At 45.1% G+C, this 17754-nt stretch overlaps 1 protein-coding gene across 2 annotated transcripts in view; it reads right to left on the reverse strand.

Annotated features, from left to right (window-relative positions):
* Positions 1-8011: 8011 nt before the first annotated feature.
* Positions 8012-17754, reverse strand: part of POMT2 (protein O-mannosyltransferase 2) — a 30236-nt gene continuing 20493 nt past the window's right edge. Inside the window, exons 16-22 of one of the 2 annotated variants that reach the window (XR_015702260.1) lie at positions 17542-17613; positions 17270-17329; positions 16952-17057; positions 14933-15073; positions 13705-13819; positions 12895-13118; positions 8012-8816 (exon numbers count right to left, since the gene is read on the reverse strand). Coding sequence is in view for 1 of the 2 variants with exons in the window: in XM_087747395.1 (XP_087603521.1) it covers positions 13013-13118; positions 13705-13819; positions 14933-15073; positions 16952-17057; positions 17270-17329; positions 17542-17613 (600 nt within the window). In the remaining variant the exon portion in view is untranslated. Of the gene's footprint in view, positions 8817-12894; positions 13119-13704; positions 13820-14932; positions 15074-16951; positions 17058-17269; positions 17330-17541; positions 17614-17754 lie in introns of those variants that run through there. The other variant, XM_087747395.1, reaches the window with a different exon arrangement.

Consider the following 17754-nt stretch of genomic DNA (forward strand, 5'->3'; position numbering starts at 1 on the left):
TCAAGCAGCACAACAGAAGCCAGGAAAGCCAAGGCAGTCATGCAAGTCAAGGTTTTCGGAAGGATGCAAGCAACACAAAAGCACAAATATGACTGAAACCATGACAGTCTGTTCTGAAATAACAATTGTGCTGATCTTATTGCAAGTTCTGGTTCTGTACATCAGACTTCTTGTAATCAGGAGAGAAGACCTCTGACCCAACCCAGGAGCACATTGACTCAGTGCAGGCAGAAAGGAGGCTCTTCTTGTTGGAGTACTGAAAATAATCCCTGGAAGGAGACAAGTTCAAAGGCACAATGCTACATCCTCAGCCCCAGCCCCAGCCTGTCTCCCTTTCTCCTAAAGAGCCGGAGTGACAGCACTGACTGCAGTGACAGTAGGAAGCCACCCGGGACGTCTCTGCAAGTGCCAGAATAAATTACCTGTTTTCTCCGGCTTTTGAGACCCCGCATTCTCAGCGCAGACCAGACAAGACGCTGTGTAGGAAAAGCTCCATATGCATTAGAGGAAGCTGGAGAGAGCCCTGTCCTCTTGAGTCCGACAAACTCACAAAGAAATTGAACTGTCAGATGGGACTAGGGAGCCTCACAAATGCTTCAGATCTCTGGCTACTGAGCCAGAAAATAAGTGATGTTCCAGATTTGCTGTTTTGAATGCCGTTGCTAGAAAAGACTTTACTAATGTCAGAAGTCTCAGGTCCTGGAAAGATGCAAATGGTTTCTGTTAAATCATGGCTTCTGTTAAAAATGCAGCATTTTAGCTTTCATGATAACTAAGAAAAGCCTGAAAAGCATATGATCTCTATGCATCTACATTCTTAGAAAACAGGGGATAAAGACAAGTCACAAGCTGCAGGGCCATCTCATGGCTGGGGGTCGGAACATGCAACCTGCCAGCCTGCTGTTGGTGACCATCTTCTGGTCCACAACAAGCTCCCGCTAAAACCAGCGTCTTGGCTGTAGGGTTGCAAAGGAAACATTCACATTGGGGACTGATGATAAATCAGTGTGATGATAACTGCTGAAGCTGCAAGGAGTCTGAAAGAGCAGCGGGAAATACCGCGTTAATCTGAGCAAGGCAGCGAACACAAGCCCGGCAGTGCCAACGCAAACATTAACCTTTAGCTATCTTGCAGCTGATCAAGCTCACCAGTAAAGAGCATGAAGTGTCATCTTATATGCATCTGCACAAGCCACTCTGACATTTCAGCCTGTTGTCACCACCACACAGACGCGGAGCTTCACCAGAGCCTGGCTGGACGGTGCAGCCTGACCCTGCTAACAAGAAGGGGGAGCAGAACAGGCGGGCAGCGCTGTGCTGCCAGGGCGCTGGAGAGGAGAGCAGAGAGTCCTCCCTAGACCACAGGATACCAAGGAGCAGAGCTGAAGCACATATATGCAGTCAGAGCAGCAACTGAGGCTGAATATTTGCTTAGCAACATTTTGAATATATTCAGAGCTGGCTGATAGAGGAGGAAGAGAAGTAACACAAAAGCAAGTTATTGTAGTTAAGACTGATCAGCTCCTAAAGCGTACTTGGGATATGGGACACCTTTCCTTAGGTCTCTGCAGGCACCATACCAGCTATCGCATCCCAGAGCGACAGTGAAATGCAGGTTCAGCCGTTGTTCCCGATGGCAAGGGTATCTCAGACAATAGCAGTGAAGCCATGACGGCAAGGGAAAATGGTGGCTCTTGTCCAAAGTCTTCCCCCCCGCACCTTCCCTCCGTGCTGCAGATGGTGGCTGCATGCTGAGCGCTCGCAGACAAGGCACAAATGTCAGAACAGACCAGCCCTAACGGCAGCAACGAGAGTGCTGAGCATGGCGTATCTTCTCCTTCCGTGGAACATACGGGTGCCCTAGCTGCTGAAAGGGGCAATGGGCTGGCCATACCACTGCCCACCTGTTGCACTCAAAGCCTACGCTGGTATGGCACTCAGCAGAGTCTAAGAACCAAAGGGAGTTAATTCCTTCCCCGCCCCTCAGCACCAGCTCCTTCTGGGCAGGGTACGGGCACATTCAGGAGCAGTTTCCCCACCTTTCCTGCCCCTCTGAACAGTCAGTCCATCCCTTTGCTGCCTTCTGGCACTGGTACATGCTCTCTCCTTTAATAAAACAAGCAGGTTTTTTCCCCTGTGACAGCATAGATCTTCCAGCACAGGCGGAGGGAGCTGTAAGAAGGGGCTTGAGATGTGAGACAGGGAGAGCTCAGGGGTAAGAAACATCTGATGCACCATTCACGTGACTTAAAAGAGCGAGGGCTCAGGAGACACGGTGCTCTTCCCTGCATGCAAAGCAGCTTGTCCCTCGCAGCTTTGTGGCTGTCAGAGAAGTTCCTCCTACTGCCACGGCACTGAGGTGCTGACAGCACAAGTGGAGTCCAAAGAGGATTTAAAGTAGAAGGAAAAACAAGCAAGCAAACCTCCCTTCTCGTTCAAGTGTTTTGTGAGCCTTCAAGCATGAGAAAGCCCCAGGACACACCAAGAGGCTGAACACTGCAAACATTTCCACGGTCTGAGGGTTTCCTGCGGTGGTCCCCAGCTCCCTTGGCTCCCTGTACCTAGCCTGGCAGCTCAGCTCTTTTCTGAGATGTTCTTGGATTTCTACAAGACTGTTCCTGGAGCTGTCACAAGTGAAGAACCACCAGGTCAGCAGCACAGACTTCTCCAAAATCATCTTTAAGCCACTTGGAGAAAGAGAAGGCAGATTTCTGGAGAAACTCACTGACCCGCAAAGGAAACGGTAAAGCTTTTTTGTGCTTTGGAAGAAGACAAATTTATATAAAGTTTTGAATTTCCAGTGGGTCTCATTATTGTAATCTACAGCCCCTTCAAATTACAGTACCAACACTCATAATGCCCCTTGCCAAATGTTGGCTTTACTTGTTCAGTGCCTCAGTTTTCCCACAGGGAAAGAAATTTGCCCAATCTCATAAAACGGTGTGACAGAACTGGGAATAAGCTCGCAAACACCTGTCCCCAACCCTGCACTCAGGGTTCAGGGCGCTTGGAAAACAGACCTCCCTCCCAAAGAAAAACCACAGCAGCCTTGCCCAGGGATGGCTGTTTTGCGTGTGCTGCTGCGGCACTGTCAGTTTTCATCCCAGCTGCTGTACCAACAAACCCAGATCCCCTTTGGACTCCTGCTCATTTTGAATTCTACATCTGCGAGTCCTCATGAATAATGCCATTCCAATCTAGCTGCTTCAGGCTCCCTGCTCACCTCGGAGACAGACTCCTGAGCTTGGCTAATCCCCTTTCTTCCCCCTTGCCTCCAATCTCAAAACCACAGACCATGACAGCTCCTCTGTTCCCCAGACTTCCATCCCCATCCTCAGGTGGGAGCAGAAGTCATGCAAGTTCCCAGCAGTCTTCTCGAGCTACCCCCTCAGGCCATGGCGCGGCACAGCTCAGCAGCAAAGCAAATCACGAAATGCAGTTGCGTAACATGAAGTAAAAGAGATGCAGGAGGGAATAATCTTGCCCATAAAACAATGAAGGCAACAGCTGCAGAGCTTGCTAGCTGCCGCTGCGCCTGCAGGGAGAGCAGGGCAGCGCTACCGACCTTGAAGATTTGGGCTAAGGGGAGAGGGATAGACAGAGGGAGGAGGAACAATGTGTGGGAGAGGATTCAACAGCAGAATAAAATGAAAACACATCTTTTGACTTCGATTTGCTACTAGACATCCCCATGTTCCTCTTGTGAAAACAATCCAAGGCTGACAGGGCATGAAGCGGGGAGAGAAGCCAAAGGGGACCACACAGAGAGCTGCTGGCCTGAGTACTTCTGACTTATAAGGCTGTTGGACCAGGTCTGGCACTTACAGATGCTCAGACCTTATCTTGGTGGTTATTCACCTTGTGCTCTCTAGCACAGTGATAATCCACCAGTTGCTATGCCCCCCACCAGGCTGTGATCTTCTAAGAAGCAACTTCTGCCTTTTGTAAGTCACTCTACCAAAGTGAGTTCAAAAAGTCTATATCTACCATGTCAGTCTTGACCGAAAGCTGAATTTGATCATAAGACGCAACTACAGAGGTGTGTGTGCTCCAAGCTGGTGGGATGCAAGCAGCCATGGCCCCAAAGCTCTCCAGCCTCATTAGTTCAACGTGGTGCTCTAGCTAATATGCCTAGCAACTTGGCAAGCACTATGTCAGCACAGTTACCTGGCTTCTGTCCTACCTAGGGACAGTGCACACAGGCTTGGATCTTCTTCCAGCTGTCCTTGTACTTCTGGACTGGATCATCCTTCAGCTGCTGAAACATCATGGCAAAACCTTGGTGAAAGGATGCTTTATTCCCTGTGGAGCCTGCCCTGTAGTTTCCCCACTGGATTTGTCTTGCTGCAGAAGCGCTGCTGGTGCTGACCTCTGAAGTACTCATTGATTGTCTTCTCTCTGATCTCAGCTCCGTCTGTTCTTTCCCTCCTTCTTGCAATTTGAATTGGTATTATTGACCAGGGCATCTTCTACAGTCATTTGACCTACAGCAGTTGTCTCTGAGAACAGCGTCTTTGCTTTGATTTATTAAGTGCAAAATCTTTTTTTTTTTTAATTGCACCCATTCCTTGATGGCAAGGCTGTGCTAGCATCACAACTTTTCAGCTTTGCACTCAGCCATCTGCTCTCAAAGCAAACCCCATGTGTTATTGCTTCTGTGAGTGGGATTCCTTTTCTGCTTGAGGTCATCTTCTCCTCCTCACCTAAGTCATTCCAGTTTTGGGGCTCTGTCAAGAATATGCTTTAGTTCAGTGAGAAATTTTGCACTTGCAAACTCCAGAGTCCAAAATGCCTAATAAATGCGCTGAATAAATCTTGTGGCTCTGTCTTGAGGAGAATGATATACTTATGCCACATCATAAAGCACTTTCCAATCCATTAGTAACTAAATAGGATGTTAAACAGCAACTGTTAGCAATAAAGACTTAAAATCAGCAGGCACAGATAGCTTGCACCCATGAGTCCTACAAGAGCTGCCTGAGGGTATCTCCAACCCACTTATTGTTAATTTTTTTTTTTAATAATGCTTGAAACAAAGAAATTTCAGCAGACATGTGGAGTATAAAATGTGGCAAGACTCACAAAGGCCAAACAGGATGATTAAGTAAAGAAGAAACTAACTAGCCTGATAAAAACTATCATAGAGAAAATAATGAAAAACCCAGTAGGGAGTTTATTATAAAAGCGCTTGAAGATGGGTGTACAACTTCTCAGGGTGATCCATCAGTTCATGCCTTTCCATCTCTGCCAACTAGTGGTCTAATTCTTGATCTGTCTCTTACTACCTACGTCCTGACAGTTTTTCATTAACTTTGATATTCCTCATTATGTCTTCATTTTGCGAAGCAGCCTTTTTGCTTTCCCTCCCTGCACGACTCTTTCACAGCAGCCCTTAGTAATTTGAGTTCTCACTTTCTGGATGCTTCTCTCTTGTATTTGAAGTCAGTTAAGAACTTGTTACTCAGCTTCTCATCTTTGGCTTCTTTGGGTCTTCCTGGCCTTGCTTTGCAGTGAGATAGTTGGTGCTTGTGCTCCTGGTGTCCTTTATTTAAATCTCTCCCCTCGGACTTGCTTCCAATAGGACTTTGCCTGGAAGTTAGCAAATTGTTTAAATTCACTTTCTTCAACTGCACTGGCTTTATTTGGCTGTTCTTACACAGTTCAGAAATCTTAAATAAAGATGAACCATCTTACGCATGTTCACTTTCTCATCTCAACCAACTCCTCCCCGCTTCTCAGCTAGTTTCCTTCTCCACTTTGTAACCAAATAGTTCTGGTCCCTAAAGCATTCCAAGCGATCAGCACACTGCCAGGGTGGGACTCAGCTGATCCAACGCAGATGCCTTCATATGGGCAAGTAACATAAACTCCCTTTCTGGTCAATGGAGAAAATCAGGTACTTCAGAACTACCTCATCCTAAAATACATGGAGAAAAAAAAAAAATCAGATGAACGAAGCCTGAAAACTACCTTTTGTCAGCTGCAAGGATGTCAGCTGCAAGACAGCAGGATGACTAGCTTCGGATGAAATCTGGAGATAAAACAATGACTGCAAGAATGGTGAATATGGAAAACGTAATTTACAGCAAACATAACACTTGGTAGACTATGCCCATTCAGATAAAGCACAACCTTTCTATTTCCAGAGTGTGGGCCAGAGCTAGAGAGTTAGAGATGGTGTATTAGAAAACAACTCCAAAGTGTACGACAACTACAATCCTTGGATGTAAAGCAGGAAGCAGTGGTAGGAGCAATGAAGGTTTATTTCAGCCTGGAGAAGAGAAGGCTCCAGGGAGACCTTATAGCAGCCTTCCAGTACCTGAAGGGGGCCTACAAGAAAGCTAGAGAGGGACTTTTTACAAGGGAGCATAGTGATAGGACAAGGGGTAATGGCTTTAAACTGAGAGAGGGTAGATTTAGATTAGATATAAGGAAGAAATTCTTCATTATGAGGGTAGTGAGGCAGTGGAACAGGTTGCCCAGCAAAGTTGTGGATGCCCCATCCCTGGAAGTGTTCAAGGCCAGGTTGGATGGGGCTTTGAGCAACCTGGTCTAGCAGAAGGCGTCCCTGCCCATGGCAGGGGGGTTGGAACCAGATGATCTTTAAGGTCCCTTCCAACCCAAACCATTCTGGGATTCTATGATATGGAATTGAGGAGACTGATGCTGAAAGACAGTGCAAAGTATGGGAAGCCATATGGGTAAACCGCAGAAAATGAGAAGACAGGCACAGGAGATTTGAGGGCTAGAGAAAGCAACTTGCATTGAAAGTTTCTATTTAGTTAGCAAAAAGAATATCAAGCAGCAGCTTGAAGACGGAGCACAAACTCTATATTAAAACACTAGGTTATAAAAAAGCCTCATTCTTGTTGAGGAACACGTAATGGGACAATGGCTGGAATTTAGAAGCCTAGGAACCTGGCAGGTTCAAAACAAATGCAAAATGGAATCAGTCACCAGTGTCCACCCATGTGAGATCACCTACCTGCAGAAAGAAGCCATTCTTCCTTTAGAGGGCAGCGAGAAGTAAAGTTTACTTCAGATATTGTCAGCATTTTCTGAACAATACTTTGTGTCTTTTCCTTACGGTTGTCTCCCTACACTCTTAGCACAGCTTCTGTATCAGCTGTCCTTCCTTCCAGAACGATAGCCCTGATCAGACAATATCCAAAGACCAGCTTGCACTTTCTGGAGCAATACGAGATGTCAATAGCCTTTTCAATAGCGATCTATTAGCCTATTATATCACCCAGTCCCATTTCTAGCCATCCTGGCTTTACTTTAGCAGCCCTTGGAACATGTCTAAACAGACATGCTCTGATCCGGGCATCAGCGTGTAGCCTCAAACAAGGCAGCTATATTTTGGTTTTCCCCATCTAGTTCCACCCCAAGGATTGCAGCCCTTTGTTACACTGTGCTCTGTAGAGGCTGCTCTGTCACTACAGCCTGGCGTAGAGCCAGATTCTGATTTACGGTGGTCCAGTTTTATTACAGACTCTTGGATTTACTTCACAGTAAGGGCCTCATTTGTACAAAATTGTGCGTCAGTCTGATGTTACAGACACTACACACTCAATATAAGAATGACTTACAGAAAAATGTTGGGTTCCTGAATAAAGTGCTCGATCTGTCAAATGAAGTGTTCATAGGCAACCTACCAGAAGCTTGTTGAATATACCCATTAAACCTGACATATTATATTTACAATTTAACATGTCTTTAACATGGAGAAATAAACCCACTTCAACAGCCAGTGCTTTATTCTCATCGACATCTACCAGTTTCCCTTCCCACTGTGCTTATCAGCGCATCGCTTGGACTGCAGTAAAACCTGACCTCCTAGAATTGCAGTCCAGCAACATTTGTGTGCTAAAAGCTGATGTAGATCACAGTTGTCCTAGATCAGACTCCAAAGGGTCTGTTTAAAGTTTGTGTTTCTACTTCAAGTGTGCATGTGAGGGAGAGAGGAAAGCGGAAAAACCCCACCAAGATCTAGACGCAAAGACAATGCTTGAAAGAAAAGGTATTTATTACAAAATTAAATTCCAAATTCTACCTCATTTTCCATGATCTCCTGTACAAAATACATTTATAGCTCATGGGAACATTCTCCCATTCACACTGTATGGTGCAGTAATTACACCTTAGTTAGAAGACATTCAGTTCATGGACAGGTGCATGTGCGCGCACACGCAGTGTTAGTAAGAAAGGTTCAGGATATAGGACAGAATTACAAAAGAACCCTTCTCACTGCTGCTCCAAACTCTTGCTCAGTCAGGGGCATGTTCTTCAAGGATGGCTCTAAACAGCGCCTCTTGTAAAACACAATAAACTCACTTGGCCAAGTTTTAGGACCAGTTACAGATTCAGCAGGAGTGGTTTCTATGCTACTATGTCCCTTACCTCAGATATTATTTGTGACAACCATAGCCCTTGACATTCAAGTAAGGAGCATAAGGGAGCTTAAAAAGTAAAGTAACTCACAACGAACCATGCAACCAAGGCCTTAGTACTTTAAAGAAGACAGAGACAATTTTCAGTCCTGACTGCTTGCAGCCCACAGCCCCCCGAAGAGAGCAAGTGTGCCATGGAGGTGGTGTTCTTATCCTCAGCGTTCCTTTCCCAGCAGGAAAGAGCCTTATGATGTTCTAACAGTCCACACATTTTTGCTTTCATGACACACACTTGCCAATGTGTGGGGTCACTTGCCGTAAAGGGGGGAGAAAAAAAAAATAAAAAAAAAATCTTACCTATATTCCCCAGCTGGCGGGGGCACAGAGCACCGCTAAGGAGATTTTCACATTGGCAGCAGGATCCTGAGAGGAGGAAACAGTGTTATAATGGTACTTGTGTGCAGAGTGCCAACCCAGAGGGTAAGTCACGCAGGCCGCCGAAGGGAAGCTGCTAAGCGTGGCAATGGAGAATTTCAGGCAAATGCTTGTGTTCCCATCTTGACAGCTGGTTCACTCTCAAGTCCGTTGAAAACTATTCTCAGAGGGATTCAGAAGGGACAGGAGGGAGCTGTCAAATAACACATTTGTTTACCTTTCCATAACAAGGTTCTGGTTTTGCTCTCAATGCATGTGACAGGTATTCATCCACTCAGGATACTATGAGGTGTCCTGTCCTACCCCTTGTTAAGGCACCCGTAAGAAATGGATGCACAGCCTAAAAATCGGAGGAGAAGCAAAGACATGTCCTGTACTTTGGGCATACTTGAAGAAGCAGAAGGAAGGAGGGAGATACAAAAAGGTAGATCCTGTCAATGCCCTTTGTGCATCAACAAGCCCTTCCAATCCAGATGCAAAAAGAAAACTCTCTGCAGATGAGAGAGTGGTGGTGGCTTTCCCACCCACAGGGCTGTGAACAATGCTGGTAAGCAGTGCATACAAAAGTCCTCCACCTGGACCAAGGGCAACCTTGGCAGAGGAATTCACATCCTCCTCACAATCACATCTGTGTCTCATAGCATGAGTAGTCCAGTTCCTGGAAACAGGCCAGTCCCTGCTGCTGGAATACGGGTGGGTGCATCGGTGTCCCGAAGCGACTGTTAACAGAAACCTTTTAAGATGGATGGATTGTCTAGGATGAAGCTAGATGAGCCTAGAGGCCTTCTATCAATCCTCCAAAGACTGAAGAGGTGAAAATAGAGTTTACACATAAAAAGGAATTTGAACCAGGGAACGTGGCAGCCTGCAGCTTTTTGTGATTTGAATCCATGGATACAGTTTGATGAAATACTTTGCCAGTGATAAAAGGAGCCCTGTCAAGCAAAGTTGAAAGAGAGCAGCTGCTCCAGAGAACAGCATCTTCTGACCTCAGAAAGCACCGTTAGCTATTTTCCACATGACTGGGGAAGAAGACTAATACACAGTCCTCAAAATGAACCCAAAGTCATTCCACAAGCACAAATGGAAAAACTGAACCGAAGCAGCCCAAATTCCATTCAGAAAGCAAAGAGTGCCCTGCACCCATTGCCTCACGTCTGCGCCACTCAGACATTTTAAGTCAGAGTCAGTAAAGGAATCCCAATTATTGTATCTTATTGACCTCACAAAATACTGGTTACTGTTATGTTCCAGCTATGGCCTGAGAGGTTCTGTTTTGAGAAGCAAATATTGAAGGTCAAATTCTAACTAAAATAATTTTTCAGTATTTTTCTCCTGAAAGAAAACAGAGCAGCATCAATTCACACTTACTTGAAAACCCAGCCCTTGGTGTCCAGAGGGTGCAGAGGAAATGTCTGCCCTCTAGTCTTCAAATGTAGACCTTTTAATATTTTTAACTCCAGACTTAAAAAAAAAAAAAAAAAAAAATATCTGCTGGAGGTAGCTCCCTCTTGTGGAATAGCTAGATTTTTTTCCCTGTATGCCTCTATCCCCTTACCAGCACACGAGGCCTAACAAACAGATTAGTCTCAGCGCCAATCAAATACACTCAAGAGGATTTCTGAAATGTCAGTCATAAAGAAAAATAAACATTCGTCTGCGTTGAAACAGCAGCTGGGCACGTGCACAGGAAGGTGGGATGGGAGCATGACATTTGCTACCTTCAGCTGGCCAATCCCCAAACTCAGCCACCAATTCCCACCCAAAAGATTATTAGCAATAAAGTATAGAGGGACCCTGGCCAAGGAACGCACTGGCTTATCTTCCTCAGGCAGCTCCTACAAAGCTGACCCTTTCATAATAACTGAAGCAACCAAGGTTACTGAGTCGATCTTTGCTTTCACACAGATTTAATTTGATGAATAAAGAGTGTTAGAAACTGTAATTTCAAAACATTCACGCGTTTCTTAGTTTTCTTTGCTGTCAGTGTTAAGGGCATGTGTGTGATTGTACGTGCTGGGAAAAACCCTACACTTTAAATCACAGCTTTTATCAGCTATTCTGGCAAATCCTCCCCATGGCAATGGGACTACCTTAGGGAAAGCTCATATTCAGGATAGCAAGGTATTAGGCCGATAATCTCACCAGGAGTAGAAGATGCTGAATCACATTGCTACAAAGGCAGCACTGCACTGTCTGCCTGCCATGTTGCCAACAGTTAATAATTTGCAGCTACTGTCAAATCAAACAGGATCTGAAGAAGTTTGCAGCCTTCTCCCTCATCCTTCTTGCCTATATATCACCGCTGTGAACCCCTGGCTCATGCAGGTGGGAGCACTTCCTGCGATAGCAAGTGGAAAAGCATCATCAAACCCAGCAGCTAATTAGTGCAATGACTTCCCACCATGTATTACCAGCAGGTGATTAACTCAAAACTTTTTGAATCAAAGCATAGGTCCATACCATCTGAGTTAGTGTCTACAGGAGAGAGATGCGACACCCCAAGCCAGAGCCTTACAATAGCTAGCAGCTGCTTTACTGAACAATGCTATGGATCTCTATTAGAGAGGAACGAAAACAAGTCTGACTGGAGTCTCAGGCCCCCACGCAGAACAACTATGCTAACACAGCCCTTCTGTGTTGTAGGAAATACATTAGAATTCAAGGTTTGGGAAGAGAAATGAACGCACAATTCATGTTTAAAGACAGACACACTCACCTGCTGCTCTCCCTGTACCTGTAATTTTGATGCAAGCCTGAGAAGTAGAGCAAGAACTCTGAAATGAAAGGCTTGAGTTCCTTGAAACATACACAAGAGTTTTGCAAATATTAGTTCTTGAGACAGGAACAGAGCTGGGGTCAGGAACACAGCTGAGGTCTAAGTCTCATTCATGTTGGATGCTACAAGGTAGCAAGCTTGAACTGTGACAAGAAGTTGAAATTGGGTAAAGAGTAGGAGATGGAATAAAAGGAACACTTACAAAAATAGACCTAACACAGGAGAAAGGCACCTGATAAATAGTATTCCGCTTTCTTGGAAGGGGTGGCTTCAGCATCCCATGGCTCTTGACACTTAGCAGACAAAGAATTTTTGCCTGGCCTCACATTTTCTTCAATACAGTAATTTGATGGTCAGCCATCTATGAGAGGGAACTTGCTGGAATACAGTGCGCAGATACCATGGCACTGACAGCCAGTTTTGCAGATGCCACATTCATTAAGATGAAGTCTTCCCCCTAAAAGCACAGGTACTAGCACTGGAATAGCTGGGATGAAAACATGAATGACAGCTGTCTGTAAAATTCCCAAGCTATCATTTCAGTCTCTAGTACACCCCCAAGAAGCCGGTCTTCACAGCATACTGGGGCAGAAAATAAATTGTCTGCTATTTCCACTGTAATTTCCTTCGCGGTTTCAGACAGAACTGCAAAGAAGCTACAAAGTGCTGACCTGGAACAGTCTGGCTCTGAGCGCAGGCCCGCTAGGTGATTGTTATAAATGATTAAAGGTGACCAGAAAGCAAGGCAGTATACAGGGATAAACAATCTCCATCTCCTGTGTCTGCAGAGGGCCTGGGAGACAGGCAAGGCACGGTGGCTCAGGAGATTTCAAGCAGACCCCTTTCAGTCCAATTCTAAAAATTCAGGGTCAGAACAAAAAAATGCAGACAGCCGGGGCAGGGTAGAATGAAGGTCCCGAGATACTTACATGAAGCTTTCAAAAACCTCGCTATAAGAAAGGTTGTTAATCATGATAAAAGTCCTAATGTCTCAGACACTGTCTGGCTCTCAAACTGCAATGATGCTTAGATTACCAGAAGGAAGACACACACACACATGTGAACACGCAACTACACACAGCCTCCAACTTGTACTGGTCTGACAGCTGGAATGCCACTGCTGTTTGACTGATATATATTGCTCAAAAAAATTGAGATTTGCTGTCCAGGAATATAACCTAAGGGTTCAGGACAGGAGCCTTTTTAAGAGGACCTTCTCATGGTCATCCTCTGCATCTTCCAATGCAGGCAGTGCAAACAAATGCCAAAGCAACAGGGCTACTATACCCAGAGTTCTCCAGAGAGGACATTTTACAGTCACATGTTTCCAAAGCACCAGAATCAGCCTGACATGCGGCAGATCTCATGCTTCTCATCCGCTGTTCCCAGGCTCCCTTTGCTGGCTCTAGAACTCCCAGGAGTCCATCCACCGGAGCCCTGCCATGGGGCTGCTGGGGTCAGAAGCCATGGGTCCTATCATCCCGTAAGACAGAGGATGGAAGAGGTAGAAGCTGTGGAAAGAAACCAAATGCTCATCAGGGACTGCAGAGTTTTCTGTCTCAAGAACATTGCAGCAGAGTAGTGCATACAGATGTCCTACAGGACCTTTGTTTTTGGGCTGCTCTAAGCTCCACTGGGGACCTTCTAATCTCTGCTGAACACAATATATACATAGTACACAGTTTTATCACAGATGGTATTTTTTCTTCGAAAGCAATAGCTTTGGAGAAAAGCCAGCTGATAAAACCTACAGCAAGGAAGAATTTGCCTGTATTTGAGGGATGTGGCACCATCTGACATGAGGACTAGAATCAGAAACCACTGAGCTGTGGGTTTGGAGGAGAATAGAGTGTTCACAGTGAGTGCTGGGATAAAAGAAAGATTCCCTGCAATGGAAAGATGTTTTATAATGTATACTGGGACACAGATGCTGAATCTAATAAAATTTGAGGGTTTAGGATTGGGCTTGATGATGTCAACAAGTTTAGCAGAGAAGAGAGGCAGAGACAAAGGTGAAGGATAATTAACAGGCACTAAGGTTTCCATTGAGACAGTGACTGTCACACATTCAGGAAAAGTTCAGCTTTCAGCACTCACCTGTACATGGTGAGCAAAACCAGTGCCAGGAACCCCCCTCCATATACTTTTCTAGCTGTAGTGCTGGGTGACAAGAACCCGGCACAGAACCACAGCAATGTGTCCCAGGTGATTCCTACGAGAAGGAAGAGGTAGAAGTCAGGAGCAATGCAGAGGCCAAAGAACAGAGCTGCTACATTCAGCCACAGACTGGTCTCACAAAGCTCTGTTAACACCAGAAAACCTTGTCAATTTTTAAATTCATTTATCATAGAATCATAGAATGGCTTGGGCTGGAAGGGACCTTAAAGATCATCTAACTCCAGCCCCCCTGCCATAGTCAGGGATGCCACCCACTAGACCAGGTTGCTCAGGGCCCCGTCCAACCTGGCCTCGAACACTGCCAGGGATGGGGCATCCACAACCTCTCTGGGCAACCTGAGTAAAGAATTTTTTCCTAACATCTAATCTAAATCTCCCCTCTTTCAGTTTGAAACCATTCCCCCTTGTCCTATCGCCATCTGCCCTTATAAAGAGTCTCTCCCCCTCTTTTATACAGGCCCCCTTTAAGTATTGGAAGGCCACTATAAGGTCTCCCCGGAGCTTTCTCTTCTCCAGGCTGAACAACCCCAGCTCCTTCAGCCTGTCTTCATAGCAGAGGTGCTGCAGCCCTCTGATCATCTTAGTGGCCCTCGCTGGATCTGTTCTACAAGGTCCACATCTTTCTTCTGCTGAGGGCTCCAGAGCTGGATGCGGTACTCTAGGTGGGGTCCCACGAGGGCCTTCAGAACTATACGGATTGTTTTGTGTCAGCAGAAGGTTTTTTTTTTTCCTACCTCTCCATTTCAGTAAATGCAAAAGAGATCTGGGCTACAGCATGCTAAGTAGGTACAAAATCACAGGAAAAACTACCAAGACTGAATTACAAACAGACATGCAGAAAAGTGGGGGCAGCAAACAAAGGGAAGTAACTTGTATAAAAGCATATGTAAGAACAGTGATATAGCAGAGAATAGGAATCACGTCTCGAAATTTAAATGCCCTAAGCACTAGATATGACTACCTCTTCAGGGTGGTAACAAAAGACAATTTGGCACTGCAAGCTGCTTTGTGAAAAACATTTTGAACTAGTGAATGTTTTCAAGCACTTTGCACAAGCAAGCAGAAAAACTATAAAGAAAAAATATATCGTTTAGTCTGAAAACATTCCATTTAACAGAATTGTCTTCTCCCAGACTCTAGTATTTACCTGTCAACATGCTGGAAAAAAGCATGGCAGGAAAGTAGTGGTGAAAGTAGAGAACTCGGCCCATCATAAAAAAAGGGAGGTAATGAAGGAGCCAGCCCAGCATGATCTGCCCTCCACCACGTAGCACGACTCTGGACAGTTCTGGAACACAAATAAACAGACTTCAGCAGAGAAAAACTCAACTACAGTGCCTATCTGCGAGCCTTATCATAGTAAGTAAACAGGAATGATCTTTGCAGGAAGTCATGTACTGGTCTGAAATTGCTCCAAGGCTCTGCAACATCCTAGCTGTATTCTTTATAAACATACAAACACTTTTCAGGAGAACAGTTATCAGAAAAGATATACAAAGGCGTAAGTCTTAAGGGACTGGCAGGAGGTTGACCATGCTCTATGTTAAGACTGAACTTGCAGTTTCTCAGGACGTACATCAGACCAATTACGTCATTCCAGTTTCTGATGTTTTTTATTCTCTCTGCAATGAGACTACAAGCCATTGAGATGATCACTTTGCCAGCCCTACCTGGGAAGAAATGTTGCCAGCTTTCAGAGCCTGGGGAAGGGACTAAGAGCTCTGGTGTCTGCATGCAGCTTAGCCAATAACTTATTGTGTAACTGAATAGTTTCACAATGCATTTTAAAATTCACTTCCCACAAAGAGATCTACAAAATGAAGCAACCATTGATGTAAACTGGAATGGTCAAAGTATGACTTATTAGGGTTTGTGAAAAGCTCTACAACCTTGGCATTGGACATAATAAAGGATCATTGTATCTCTTGCATTTGTCATTTGCTTTTCATAAATATCAGGAAACATTTCTCATTTCAAAATACCGTGCATACTACAGTAGTACAGAGCACATGCAGAGCTTGAGAGCAGGGCATTGATCCAACTGATGTGTCTCCCTTACAGCCAATACTGGTAGCTCCTTGCAGTATTTTTGTTGAAGATCTCTCCTGTTCACTATTAAACTATCTGAGATATGAAGCTCCCGCTCTTTTCCTTGTGGACATTGCTCAATAACCTAAGCTCAGTGGTTTCCCACCCCTGACACACAAAGTCCTGCCATTCACACACTTTTAAGGTGCCTGCAAAAGGCATTTGTGAAAAGGAAGCCTATTATCAGTAACTTATGTGGGTAAGTATCTCTACTAGAAAAAAACATATTGGAAGCCTGCAATAAAGAACAAGCTAAAAACTATGGGACCAGTAGATCTCTGCATCAGGAAGGTTTCCCTGACATACGTTTTATCACCTTCTCCTACTGACATGTCCAGATCAAATAGTCTTTCCAACAGATACACATCTGGTCATTTCTGAGCCGCAGTAACCAGTGTAACTGACTGCAATTGTGGCCAACACCTTGCCTCTTGAGCAGTTCATAAGCAACTCCCATGTTAGGCTGGGTGATCACCTGCAGAGCAGAGCTGGCAGGTGAGCTACTGACTCATCCAAGCCCTTGTCTCCTGCAAGAAAACAAGGCAGCAAAAGCCTACCGAGACTCATATCTTTGTATCACCTTAAGATGCCAGCTTATACCCTGTCCAGCTCCGTACTCTCCAGCAAAGGAGTGGTAAGACTTTTGAGGAGCCACTGATCACATCTCCTGCCTGTGAGCCACTTCCAGAACTCTTGTCTTCGGCTAAGTCGGTGTCTCAGGGCCCTTGCTGACTTGAGGATTTCTGATCAAGTCTTACAGGCTTAGGAAATCTGGCAACTCACCAGGAATGGTCTGCCATGCAAAAACTGAGATTTATTCAGGGTAATTACTTCTAGTATGGAACCCTTTGTTAACAGTCACATCCTTCAGTGCTACACTTTGAAAGCACTATATAGCTTATTGTTTGTACATACAGCTGCCTCAAGTGTATTTTGTTCAACCCCCAGGGTTTTAATACAATATAAAAAAAGGATTTTTTTAATACAGGAGTCCCAAGATGAACTTTCCTGTATCAGGAGACCAGGATGTTATAATAGGGATTCTATAGTGCAGGAGGGATAGGAAGACTAACCTCACCTTTGAGTTCAGATGTCAGCTGGACACCTCTCTTCAGGGTCACTGCAGTGGAAACTGCCATCAGAAGATATAACCCAATAGTGACCAGATTTAGCCACCAAATCACCTACATCGGAAAAAAAGAAAGATTCGGGGCTTTAGGCTGGACATAGGTATGTGCATGTGAGAGAAAATGAAAAGCCACCTGCAAGCATAAGAGAACGAGAGAGGCAGTCCAAAAGGAGGAGGAGGAGGAAGAGAATCATTGTCACTGGCAGAAGCAAGAGTAAGCTAAAATTTGCTAAAGACATGGGCTTGGAGCCTCCCACCCCAACTTACCGGGTTTCCCAGCAAATAAACCCGGTAATCAGTCTCATTGACACCAGAAAAACGCAGGCCCTGAGGAAAGAGACCAGAAGGGAGTAAAAAGGGTTTGCATCAATCCAGTTTGTATTTTGCAGTGTCGAAGGTGAGACTAATTCCCATCCATGCAGCTCAGGTGCTATAAAATAAAGCTGACAACATCTTCAATGTAATTAAGAGGTGCTATGCTTCAAGAAGCACAGCAAGAGCACTTGAAAACAGAAAGGAAGGAGTATTGATCAATATACCTGGTAGTTGATGGGCCAGTGCCAAGGTTTGGAAGTAACTTCATTGTCCTTTGGTTTGAGGCCACTGTTTCCCTACAGGTAAGTCAAGATAAAATTTAAATGAGCAGGCAGTTATGCTGCAAAGCCTGCCCAGAAACGTCTGGGTACACAAACATAAATGACTACTCTTCCTGAGTAAAGGCTGTTTTCTGACTACATAAACACACCATCTTT

This window comes from Nipponia nippon, unplaced genomic scaffold (genome assembly GCF_047370975.1).
Source record: "Nipponia nippon isolate SJK-2023a ecotype South Korea unplaced genomic scaffold, ASM4737097v1 scaffold_11, whole genome shotgun sequence".
In the NCBI taxonomy this organism is placed as follows: Eukaryota; Metazoa; Chordata; class Aves; order Pelecaniformes; family Threskiornithidae; genus Nipponia; species Nipponia nippon.